Below are 11,570 nucleotides of genomic sequence, written 5' to 3'. Positions count from 1 at the left end.
CGTCAGGGCTACTTCAGCAGATCACAGCTCGCCTCAGCACCGAGTTCGCCCTCAAGGACTTGGGGGCTCTCCACTACTTCCTCGGCATCAAGGTCGTGCGCGGAGCCACTGGCTTCTTCCTGCACCAGCAGAAGTACGCCTACGAGCTTTTGGAGCGAGCGGGCATGCTTAACTGTGTTTCGTTGTATAGAGAGAAAAAAAAGGAAATTGACCAAATTGTGTTTTGTTGTATAGAGAAAAAAAAATGAAATTGACCAAATTGTGTTTCGTTGTATAGAGAGAAAAAAATGAAATTGACCAGAGTGGGATTTGAACCCACGCCCTTTCGGACCAGAGCCTTAATCTGGCGCCTTAGACCAACTCGGCCATCTGATCTGTTGTACTGTCGTGCGATATTTAAATTTACATCAAGGTAAAGCTCGAGCCGTTTTGCTCCTTAAGACATGCCTGCAAGAAAATTTTCAAACATGACTGCTCTCCCTATGACCCTATTCCCAGTTTTTTTAAAAGGTCTTCCCTATTCCACGGCCCCAGCCATAATTGTTGAATATCTTGCTATTTCCCACTACTTAGAAATCCAGGGCAAATACATAGATTGGAACAACATATTTGCTCCTTTAGCAAGTTTCCTTTCAGTGTGTAAAATAATCCTGGATCATGTACAATATGATGTCAATGTTATTATTCTAGCATATCCTGCAAAAAAAAAATGTTATTATTCTAGCATAAGAACTAATGGGGGATGCAACATGCTAAGCCCACTATGGCCAAGTTACATGAAGCTAGTACGGTTATTCAATCTACATTCTATAATCATTTTGTTTTGTCAAAAGAATTGCAGTAATAGTCTTACTCGCTTGCTGGCGTCGGGGGGATTGCACTGCTACCAACATTTAGTATTGCCAATATTTGGCTAGCCAACATTTGGTAAAATCAAAAGTTGCCAACATTTGGCAGCTTCATGTGAGATTGGCAATGAGGATTGGCAAGCAACCAATCTCTAGCCAATTTTTGGCAGTTGCCAAAATTTAGCATGCCAACTTTTAGCATCAAACCAATTATGCTCAGAATCTCTGAAGCCAACTCTGCCTAACAAAATAGCTGGCTAACACAAAAACTTACAAAATCAATAAGCATTCTATCCACTCTTTCGTGGTGACCAGAATTCGGCCAACATTAGTTGAATTCAGGAAAAAATAGGAGATGAGAAATTCTATTAAAGAACCATTTCTCTCCCATTAATTAAAACTTACTCGTAGTTGTTATTACAAAAGGGGGACAGATAAATGTGTCCTCTTATAACAAAAAGCTCTAGTCTAGCACAACATTCCTTGATGCTCTATTGTGGATTTGTGCAAGTCTTTCGGACCTAAACTAATCCTTCATATTACCCTTTAAAAGACCGTGAGGTTCAAAAAAAATCTATGTACTCCTACAGTGTGATGAATCTGTACAACGGCTCATTGCTTTGATATATACTTGCATGAGAAAAAGCTTGCGCCAACCCACGGGATGTTTCTAGAGCGTGAATGTGTATCCCTCTGGACACATCCTCTGTTTCCCTTTATTGAGGGTGGTTGGGTCGTCGTCGTCCTCCGTTGCTTCCCACCGTACCAGATAGCCGTCCCACGAAGAGCTAACGAGCGTCGGGAGGTGCGGGTGCCAGGAACAATCTCTGACGATCGATTCATGCCATTTGAGTATTTCAACAACGTTTCCAGTGGCCTGCAAGCCAAGCAGGGACATAGCTTCTTTAAGATGGCAATTACAAATTTGAACTATACATATAAGACCCTTTGAAATACTTTGAGGTTAACCTGGCTATACCAAGGCATCGAACAGCACAGCTTATACTATAATCTACAAAATCATGATATTATTCAGGTTCGTCATTTGTTCCTTCAGGGCCATACTTATAGATAGTCAGAATGTCATAATTACAGTTAAAACCTGCAGCATATGGTCTATTCACCGACATCGACATAATACATAACTCTTTTACCTAAAATTTCTTTGAGTAGCTTATTATTCCAATTAACACAACATTTCACTCATTCTAAAAAATATTCATAAGTTGATCAATCTTGGCTGAGCACCAACAGTATTATAGAACCCCAAATTTCGAATCTCCTAACAGAACGGAAGAGTTTTTTATGAAGTTTGTATATGGAAAGCTTTTATGATATAAAAACAATTTGAGGATTTTTTTTTAATCCTCGGTTTTATGTTCAAGTTTTGCTGACGCAGTTGTGTACAAGTGTACATGATTCCATCTACTACAACTATGATATCTACTTTCCATAGTATGTCATCCACTTTCTAACAAATGGGAATGCTCACCCATGTGGACACAAAACCACCAGGATTTGCAAATAGTAGAATCATATTTAAAAAGAGCAGTTTAAGGAAGCATCTAAGGCTCATACCACATCATAAATATAGACACATTGGTCACTGGATCCTGTGTATATGTACCTCTGACCTGTGCTGCAACAAATAACAAGGTGTTTGTAGAAAGATTTATGTGATGCAGCAGCGAGTGAAAGAAAACACTCAAATTGAGTTGAAGTAAAGCAATCACAAGTTCACAACTAACCTGTGCATTGGGGAAAAGTAACAACGGATAAGTGTGCGCAACACCGAATGGCCTCTGAATGTGGCTAGCGATTGATCATATGGATGCTTCAAAAAACGGGCTTCTGATGGATAGGTCATCCATCTGTAATCCCATTCGTATGCTTTTGGTGTGCAGCTGAGAAAACAGTTGTACGGAAAATTAGAATAAAACGGGGAAATAGATCTTGGGATTATAAATAACCTTATGAGTTCACATAGGATAAACATAAAGCCATGAACATACTAAAAAGCCAGAGAAAATGAAAAAAAAAACATTTGTTCCATAATGTCAAAAATATTAATTACCAACATAGTCTAAACACTAGAAATCCTGAATTAATATTATCAACAGCCCAGCAAGTGGGCCACTAAAGTTAATTATGGCTCCTCTGCAAGTATTTCTGGTATGGGAAAACATGTTCATAGAAGACAGGAAAAACTTGATATATTCTTATTAGCTCCACTCAATACATATAATTTGGCACAGTTCACTTTTGCCAGTGTTGATCATCTGAATGAACATTCTGAGTTTGACTTCCTACTTACCTACAACGTAATAATCGTTTTCAAGTATAAACAATTCTCAATACTTCTAGAAATGGCCATGTAAAACAAGTTTTGGTACTTACTCCTCCGTAGCCGAGGACAATTTTCTGATATCCCATAGTTTAATAGTCTGATCTTTGCAGTTGGAGATGAAATAATGCCCGTCTCCATGGCTATCAATAAATGTAACTCCATCTAAATGACCTGCCAAAACACCTACTGGTTTCGCTCTCTTGTGGCAGCGTCTATCCCACACCTGAAGATTGTAAAACATTGTCTAACAAGTCAATCCTCCGTGAATAATGATTGAATGAGAACGTTATTAGATACTCTAAAGGGTCTTCAGGTTTTCATTGATTTCACATTTCCTAGGCACGTAAAAAAAGGAATCATGTGTTCAGATAAATCATGTTGGAGTTTGCACTCAGCAAAGAAAATTACATTAGATATCACATGCAGTAATCACTGATATACACTGCTACATTGCCGATAAGTTTTTGAACTCACTAATGTTTCAGATTGTTGGTATAATTAGCCAGCTACATGTGCCAGCTAACTTCTTCTCTACTGAACCAGTGAGATGTATCTTTTGAAATGGGATTTGAATAATATATAATCAGGTTCAAAGAAATTAACTCACCTTACAGAGGCTATCATCACTTCCGGAGTACAAGACATCACTAGATTCATCAGCGAACGTGACCGCATTAACATCAGCCTTTAAAAACCAATGGAATTGAAAATAAGATTTCCAGAAACCGTAACTCTTCTGTATAGAACATTGGGTACTCAAGAAAATAAATACATATTGTTCATTCCGAAACTATATTAGATCCAGCAACATTAGATATGGACATGGGCAACATGTGTTGTACTGCACAACTTGCGAATAGACCCAACCACTGTGTCACGTCCCGTAACCACTGTTTCAGTAGTGTAGCATTGTACAGCTGCTTTAAACTGAAACTGCATAAACATCTATTCATGTATCCGTAGGCCAAATACTGCAGGCCCGAAGGAGACAACTTCCAGCCTGCACAGGACTACCAACACAGCTGCTGCTTCAGCTGACGTAGTGATTGGTTTAACTGAGATTTACATATTTACTTGCCATCTAATCTACTTCAGACTTTGCGGTTCTAACATTCACAGTGTTTTCTTTCACCATATACCATCAACCTGCAGTTCTGCAGAAAGCCAAACACCTTGAATAGTGATGGCACACCACAAACTGTTTGACATTTCCCTTTTGGCTTCTGGTTTGGAAATACCTCTTAGAAGCATTAGGTATTTATGTGATACTACACTACACTGTGAGACTCCTACAAACACAAATTTTATTTCAGTTCAGTACTCTACAAGGCACAGCTTCTAGCATGCTATCAGTATCTATCCAAACTGCTATGCTTAAAGCACCACCAAGAACTATTGCTTGCTGTGGTTCATTACTTCAATCTGCTATGCCTAAAGCAACATCATGCTTCATGTGGATGATTACTTCAGTCATAACGAACCATTAGAGGATGCAGTACAAAAGCATGTAGAATATGCAATTTAAGTGCTTTTTTTTTTACTAATAATGTAAGTGCATTTCTATTGGCAGCAGACTAAAATCGTACAAACAAACTCCTTTCTTTAATTTTCTTTGCATGCAAACAGTAACAATGCTCACATTAGATACTTGAATGATTTTAAAAGTACATACGAATATGACCTAAGCAGGTATGTCTATCACCAAACACTGTTGTGTACATTGTAAGGAAGGTTATGGAAGAAACAAAAGAAAGAGTCATTTGACTTTCATACCACATGAGCATGAATTCGCTCTTTCACTTTGTTTGCTCCAAGATCATAAATACATATTGACTCATTGCTGTTTCCAACAACAAGTTCACGGCCATCTTTTGAAAACTTTATTGAAAATATTCCAAAGGAGGATTCATCGTCAGCAGCAGAAAAATTCAAAACCTCATGAATGTCCTGCATTATGATAAATAAAATAAATGCTTGTAAAGAAAACAGCATATTGCGAAAAAAAAACTTGTCAAAATAAATGTTATAAGCTTTTTTTTTGCCAAGATAAAGCACATTCTTTAGCAATCATGCAAATGGCAGGCAGGATGTGTTAGAGTTTCTTCATTTATATTGGTACAATGATACCAGAAATGGCAGGGTTTTTATTTTTTGACAGGAAGGCCTTCCGGCTAGCTTTATTAACATCAAATAGCAATTACATCGTCTGCTAAAAATTTAACCAGAAAAGCTGGGGGTTCATCCGTCCAAATAGTGGGAGGATTAACCAGAAAAGGCAGGCTTGATGTCCTCAGAGTACTATTTTGTAGGAGAACTAAAAGATAGACAGATATCCAATAGCGCTTGAATTTCCTGACAGGGAGGGCCAGTGGCAGCACACTAGATAATCCTCCATCTCCTTATGTTAGGATTTGATGAGTTTCCTTGTAGAGATCTTTCCAAGTTGTTACTGTGCTTAGGGCTTAGGCTTCAAATTGATGCTTCTATCTAGAGTTTTGTATGTGGGCTATATAACGTATTAATACCTGCCCTGGTTTATTACCAGTTAAGCAAGAAATAATGTATTACTCCCGCTGTAACTTAATACAAGACCTTTCTTGACACTCATCTCCCAGCCTATTCTTTTACCTATCCTACTAATGCAGCTCTGCGGAGCTATCAGCCCTGGACTGCCATCGAGCACAGCACAGTAACTTATGCTCCGGATTCAGGGTTTATACCAGGAATACAACTATTTTATCCAAAAATTAATTCTCAAAGAGGAAAACATGGATATTTAATCCAAAAGATGAACATGCTGATGACAATTCTTGAACAGGATTTATCATAGAACAAACAGTATGCGATTCGGCTATCTAGAGGTAGACTTGACCATATTGTAATTTAGAGAAGAGGACATACTGTAATATTAGCATGTGACTGCTTCACAGCATTCTGAACATTTACTATGTGAACAGTAGGGGACAGACTGGAATATGCCTGCAAAACAGATCAATAGCACTTTAGGGTATAAAACAAATATGTGAATGAACTTAAACTATCATCAAGTCTAGTTCATAAAGTCAATGACAGAGCTAAGAATTATTGCCAGAAATGATGGATGGAATTTTTACAAGTATTCCTAAAATGGTGAAAAAGAATTGAAAATATATTATTAGTGAGGTTGCCAAGAAAAGCAACTCTACCTGCTTTTTACTCAGGTCTAAAAGTTTTCATATATTATAGAATGTGAAACAGACAGGGAAGTATGTAAAATATCAACAAGATAAGCGACGATTTTCTCTGATGAAATACATGAACGGCAGGAAATAATCAACTCCCTCCGATCCATATTAACTGTCGCAGCTTTAGTACAACTTTAGTACAAAGTTGTACTAAAGCTGCGACAGTTAATATGGATCGGAGGGAGTACCAATTATTTCCCCATCTCTTTTAGTTAACTATCAGAATGTGAGCAGTCAACCTTCAAAACTTTGAACACTAATACGCTAATACATATAGAAGTATTAGGATTTCTCAACAGTAAGCACTATTACTAGATTTGTCAGAATAAAATAACTTCATCTCGTCATATGTTAAAAATATTTTCTAATAACGTTTCAATAACTTAATAATAGCCAAAGTTGTATATTGGAGACAAATAACAAGCAAGATATGAGGGAGGTGGTAACATTTTTTGGAGAAAATAAGCCTATGATTGATAACTGTTATTGATCTGACTGATAAAATATCAACTGGGTCAAATGATCTAATAACTTATTATTGTGCATAGGGTGCACAAAGTGTAGCTCATGAGGCTGAAATGCAAATGCAACTGCAATTATATGGCACTGAACATATGAAACACTACCATTTTATTACAAACTATTCGATGGCTATAAACTTAACACTGAATTTGAGAGAACAAATAAACAAAGGGTCAATCTCTTGATATGAGGAAGGAGAAAGGAGCGCTAGCTCAGTGGCTGGAGTTCAAGGTGCTGAACCCGCTCACTCGCGTTCGAGTCCGCTATGCGGACTCCGCTGGGGTGCTATCCGTTTGCGGAGAGGCCTCACTTCTATCTAACAGAGGACAGTTAAATGGAGGGATCCTTCTGCCTTTACCTAACATTTTTTATATGAGGAAACAAAGAACAAAATAGATGCTGAAAAAAATCATTCGACCAGTTTGATGCAAAATTCATCGAAGTAACTTGAATCTGACACACTACACAGAGTATTTTGTATGGCAATGGGCATAATACGGACAGTGCGTAAAAGTACATCCAGGCAAGCATGTAAACATGCTTATGGGTTCTCCAGGAGAAAAACAAGTTAAACAGAAGCTAAAATAGAGTAGAAAACATGTACAGGGTTACAACGAAACCAAATAAGCAATGCATAAGAGGTTTACTAGGTATTGTTGATCAGGTGAGAGAGCAATATCTGATACTGTCCACCGCAGACTTTTGCAGGTTATATCCTTGTGGATCTTCCATTTTTTGTCAGCGTTATAGATTCTGATACGGCCTCCCTGATTACATTTTTGCATCGAAGATTGTTAAACAACAAAGAAGAGGTAAACATATATAATCATATGAAGTAAATTCTTCTGCACAATATCATAATAATCACATACCCGAAACCCAGCAATTAGTAGAGAACCATCCGAAGAGAATTGTGAGATGTATGCTGCGCAGTCCATGCTATCAACACGCCACGGGCCTCTTACTGGTAGGTGTTTGCGAAGAGCATAACAGCAATCGACTGAAGAGAATCTACCAAATCCGGAGCGATTGGATTCTCTTGATGACAACAGCTTGAATGTAGAGATATGGCTCTTGCCAGCATGAAGGCATGCACGAGTTCTCTCACTTGGCTCTGATTTAAGCCTAGTAAGATGGGAAACCTCCTCATCAATAACAAACACTTCATTAGCAACTGCAGGACTGTCTTGCTCTTGTTGAGATGGTCCTCCATGACACGTCTTCCGCTTGGAGCACATGTTTGGCCACTGACTTGGTCAATACTATTTAAGAAACCATTGATCACTTCTCAAGCATAACCAATGATCCTTCCACTGCTAGATATCCACAGAATACCTATGCTTAAATAAGGCAATTGATATATCACAAAAACAGTCTGTATGTGAAAGATAATAACTAGTGACTATTCTTAATTAATCAAGTTTGTATGCAAAAGACATAGCTATTGCTTATTCCTGATTATCCATAGATACAATTCCAAAAGGGTGTCATACGCAGAAGTTGATAACAGTAGAGCTTTATAGAGGATTGACAGCGAAGGTAGAGTTTGGAGGCAAGCCGGCGTACTCAGAGGGGATCTTGACGGTTTCTTTGCGGGAATAGCAATGTGGGTAGTGCATGAGTAGTATGTGTTAGATACTTAGATGTGGAGTGGATGTGGATGGAGGAATCCGTGTAACTAAATTTGTAACTGTGTGGAGTTTGGGGATGTTTTTCCCCTCCTTTAATGAATGGTACACACACTCGTGCGTATTCAAGAAAAAAATGATCATATATTTTATTCTAGATACATCACTTTTTAAAGGGGAAGCATAAAGTGCCAATTAGCTCATTAACACCTAACGTGGTCATGATAATAACACAGCAAATGAGAAACAGTGTTAAAAGACACTGCACTGCAAAACAAGTGACATTGGAAATGGCACTTACACACTGAAAGATGATAAGAAAGATAACCCCTAACCCGTCTCAACTGATGATAGAGGGTGGGTGATAAAGGAATTTAAAGCTTTTTTTTTCTTGGACATGCATCAAAATGTGTCATTTTTGCACTAGGAGGAAAATGCCAAGAAAGTGGAAATAACGAAGCTTAAACAACAGCCAACTAGCTAAGCGCAAGGCTAGGCCGAAACTGAGGCAAAGGCAGCTGCTGTCACCACCATGGCTGAAGCCACAGCACCTGACTTGTCAGGCGGCATTGTAGCACTACACTGGCAAAGATGGCCTGTGGAAGAAACATGCATCATACATTTCCTAAGAGATTGAATAAGGACATTGCGGCCATCTTTCAAATTCCCAAGAACCTAGCGTTGTAAATTGGTGTTGCTGGGCTGATTTCCCCAAAAGAAATCAAATCTGGTGTCCAAGTAACAGGACGACTATCACTGTATCTGTTCAGACGGAAACTCATTACATGACAAAAGAATTAAATTCTAGCATTCACCTCCAAATGATGATTTTAACGTGGGCACAGGCTTGTAATCCAGCTTTCCAGGCAATTCCAACAAGGCCAGTATAGCTGATCTCCACAGGCTTGGACACTTCTACAGCCAGTCATTCCCTACAAAATTTACAAACAATTTAGTCATCGACAGAAAAAGGAGAGGTAGGCATGTCCTTATTCTTCTTATGGTTGTGAGAGTGGCATTAGGTTCTCAAGTTGATGAAGAGGCAACAGTTACCACTATTCTAGTGATGCGTAATAACTAATAACAGCCTAATTTGTAAGGGAAACATTAGAAGCATAATAACCACTGTAAACTAGTGGAATCAAAACTAAACAATTGGGAAGACAGCCTCAGTGATGAGCGTCACCGCCGTTTTATAGTAACTAACCAACAGGAGTGACAGCCACCGAGTCAAAACATGGGCAAATGCCTTAAAGCTACTAAACTAAACTGGCAGAGAATATTCTCTGAAATTCCAGTTCAATAGATACTCATGGGAGAAGAAAAGAATTTCCCGAGGTGGGCATGGGTCAGAACGTAACTCTTTGCTCGTTTAGAAACAGCTGGTCATAAAGGTCTACTAAAAAACTATCCTCGAAAGCAACAGTTTTGTTAGACGAAAAGAGCGACATTTTTCAGGACAACAGGTTCCTGAATCACAGAACGGGATAAAACAAGTGCATGCCCAGGCCACCCAGGCTTGCCTTGCCCCAGTGGGGTGTTTTCATGGCAGTTTCTTTTCAATTGAAAAAGCCACGGGTATGAGTGCCTATTGGTCGGGTTTTTAGGATGGGACAGAACACGAAATGGTCTGGACCTGAGTATACAGTTTTTAGCATCAAGTGTGCCGCACTTGCACCAGAACATCCGACGCCACGAAGAACTAGTCCCCATATATAGTCGCAAACATAAACAAACATCAAGCACAAGGGCACCGGGATCACCACCAACTGCCATGAGCTGCCTAACAAACAGCCAAAGCAAATCAATCCCCTTCTCAACGTATTCCTCCATAAGAAACTTGCCACAAGCAAGCAAGGAGCCTTAACACTCGGTTAGCATCCAAGAAACAGCTCACATGGGGTGTCTGGAAGAAACCCCGCTTCATAGGCAAAACAACAAACACATGATGCTCACCCCAAGAAAAACCAACCCCGGGATGAAACCAGACCCATCAACTAGCCCAAAATTACCAGAAAAACGTCCCTTAATCCGTATTCATCCAGCAACAGATTACAGGCGCATGCGCTTCTCTGATGAATTGCCTGTCCTCTACACAGCAAAGCCCAACATATATCAACCAAAAGTACAAGAAAGATAACGTAGCAAGGCCTCTCGATTCGCCACGATCCATTCCTGGCTAGCAGCAAGCAGAGGAGAAAGCGGGACGGGAGAGGAAATTCGTACCAGATGTCAGAGGAGGCGTGCAGCTCGTGTCTCCTGCGGCGGCCAGCGGAAATGCGGGGGGCGAGAAGGGGAGGAGAAGAAGAAGAAGAAGAAGGGAAGGAAGGAAGGTTTTAAATGAATAAAATACTGCAACGTGAAGGGGCTGCGCGCAAAACATAAACTAGGACTAGCTGGCGGGTCAATGACGCGTGGGGCCACGGAATGGCCACGGGCGGGGAGGCGTGTGATCAAGAAGGTTGGTTGGTGAGCGCCAAGCCTGCCAGGAGCCAGCCAGTAGGTGGGCTGGACACGTGGCCGGAGGTGAGTGGACGGCCGCGTGCGCCGAGGGAGGGGATCGGTGCGGTCGGCTCGGCTCGCAACGGTCGCCGTTGCGTACTGGATTGCGTCAGCTTGGCCGGTGACGTCATAACGAATCCGCCTTGGGTCAGCATCGCGTAAAGCCGCGCTGCCTCTCCGAGGACGAGCTAGTGCTTTTTTATCGACCTTGCTTTGCTTTGTATGTAGTCCTTTTATTTTTTATAAAGCGAATAATTTAAAAAGTACTTCATCATGAGCAGCGAAAGCACGCTCAGTCAATCCTCACATGACGATTCCATTATTGCTTACGAAAAAGTCGAACGGCTGAAATTGTGCGTTTATATACCTCTTTTAATAAACAAAATGGAAGACGAGTAGGTGGTGCTAAACGTGTTTCAGCATAACCAAAGAGAAATTAGCTGGAAACAAATCTGCCCCTGATCCAAAATAGATAGTCTTTCTACGATATGCCTATTTA

General features: G+C 40.0%; 1 protein-coding gene and 1 non-coding gene across 6 annotated transcripts; both read right to left on the bottom strand.

Moving 5' to 3' along the window:
- Positions 1-294: 294 nt before the first annotated feature.
- TRNAL-AAG lies at positions 295-375 on the bottom strand. Its single transcript has one exon. It is a non-coding gene; the product is annotated as a tRNA-Leu (tRNA).
- An 836-nt stretch (positions 376-1,211) lies between these two features.
- LOC119321919 (LEC14B protein-like) lies at positions 1,212-10,913 on the bottom strand. Of its 5 annotated transcripts, none has more exons than XM_037595441.1 (11): positions 10,796-10,913; positions 9,385-9,501; positions 7,814-8,281; positions 7,589-7,708; positions 6,097-6,174; positions 4,969-5,142; positions 3,803-3,880; positions 3,246-3,418; positions 2,597-2,752; positions 2,427-2,487; positions 1,212-1,725 (listed from the first exon to the last, which is right to left on the bottom strand). In XM_037595441.1, the coding sequence occupies exons 3-11, from the start codon at positions 8,177-8,179 to the stop codon at positions 1,519-1,521; spliced, it is 1,413 nt and encodes a 470-aa protein (XP_037451338.1). In that variant the 5' UTR covers positions 8,180-8,281; positions 9,385-9,501; positions 10,796-10,913; the 3' UTR covers positions 1,212-1,518. The 5 variants fall into 5 exon arrangements, with proteins under 5 accessions (XP_037451338.1, XP_037451329.1, XP_037451344.1 ...); XM_037595432.1 differs by having other exon boundaries at positions 7,814-8,276; XM_037595447.1 differs by having other exon boundaries at positions 7,814-8,254.
- Between the last annotated feature and the right edge of the window lie 657 nt (positions 10,914-11,570).

This window comes from Triticum dicoccoides, chromosome 1B, assembly GCF_002162155.2.
Source record: "Triticum dicoccoides isolate Atlit2015 ecotype Zavitan chromosome 1B, WEW_v2.0, whole genome shotgun sequence".
In the NCBI taxonomy this organism is placed as follows: Eukaryota; Viridiplantae; Streptophyta; class Magnoliopsida; order Poales; family Poaceae; genus Triticum; species Triticum dicoccoides.
The sequence above is the reverse complement of the archived record's forward strand: the minus strand, read 5'-3'. Positions and strand labels throughout refer to the sequence as shown.